The sequence below is a fragment of the Atta colombica genome, unplaced genomic scaffold, assembly GCF_001594045.1.
Source record: "Atta colombica isolate Treedump-2 unplaced genomic scaffold, Acol1.0 scaffold205, whole genome shotgun sequence".
Classification (NCBI taxonomy): Eukaryota; Metazoa; Arthropoda; class Insecta; order Hymenoptera; family Formicidae; genus Atta; species Atta colombica.
Window position 1 is genome coordinate 2746003 of NW_017259300.1, and position 1208 is coordinate 2747210.

The 1208-nt window shown below is 33.9% G+C and overlaps 1 protein-coding gene across 1 annotated transcript in view; it reads right to left on the reverse strand.

The window, feature by feature from the left end:
- Positions 1-1208, reverse strand: part of LOC108687303 (peroxidase) — a 4985-nt gene that overhangs the window by 2133 nt on the left and 1644 nt on the right. Inside the window, exon 3 of the mRNA XM_018192994.1 lies at positions 382-934. Coding sequence (XP_018048483.1) covers positions 382-934 — 553 coding nt within the window. The remainder of the gene's footprint in view (positions 1-381; positions 935-1208) is intronic.

Sequence of the window (1208 nt, forward strand, 5' to 3'; positions counted from 1 at the left end):
CAAAGTTACTGATGCTGAGTCTGTAAGACTCATTTAATTTATATTGACTAAAAGACTCTAATTAATTTTAAGAAATCAAAATGATATACTTGCATAGAAAAGAATAAATACTAAATTTTAATAACAATAATAAATTCACAGATGTAACATAAAAAATATAATTAAGTATATCCAATAGACTCATCGTTAGATTCGGAGAGTGAAGAATTTCGTTAATTTTAAATTGGATATCTGTAAAAATTCATCTTTTCAGAAAGAATTTACTGATCTTTTAATTCTCTTTTAACATTGAGTATCTTAAAAGAAGAAACTGCAAACTTGTTCTTTCAATCAAAAGTTTTGTTATTTATAAATCAATTATATGAATATGTTTGGAATTACTTGATTGAGTTGTTCTCTAGGACCAAGTTTGCACTGCGGAGCCGGCGCCGATCTCACAAAGTCCATGCAGGTTTTGCCAGTCAGGTCATACACAGGATCATCGGTTGCTACTCGCACAGGAAAACACTCTGGATGTTGTCTTCCTAATAGCGAACAGCATGATATAGAACTTCCATTGACGCCCTGACTGAGCGCGGTCGCGGTAATGTCATGATCTAAGAACTGGCCAAATACTGCCAGCATCACTGTGAAGGACGGATTACTGCTGGCCGAAGGTTTGTGTACTTTCAGACTAACTTCCCTAGCGGAAGGCAATTCCTTTCCGGACCGTGCCTTTCGAGGCGATTCGATTCCGTCGGCGTAATCGGGTGGCAGGGCTCTTCGAAACGGCTTCATGCTGGCGCCCCAATTCTTCGGCCGATTGCAGCTGCCATCAATAGTTCGATATTTGCCAGTTTTACAAGTGCGATCGAAGTATCGTTTGCACACATTTTTCGGTAACCAGCCGCTGTCGAAAATAGTACCGATCGCCGATGGTTCATCATGAGTGGACCTCAAATAAAAAAATATCAATGAAATCCTTACTAAATATTATGATTTTATATGATAATTTTATTCGCTATAATAAATAGATATTAATTTTAAAAAATAAAGTTTCACATTATATCTATAAGTTACAATTGGGAAATTATTGAAACTAGATGTAGTTGTTATTTTATAATAAGTAGACAAAATGATAAAAATTAAATATTATACTATAAATTAAAATATTAAATATAAATAAATATATACTATAAAATGATTTCTTTTGCTCGAATATGTACATA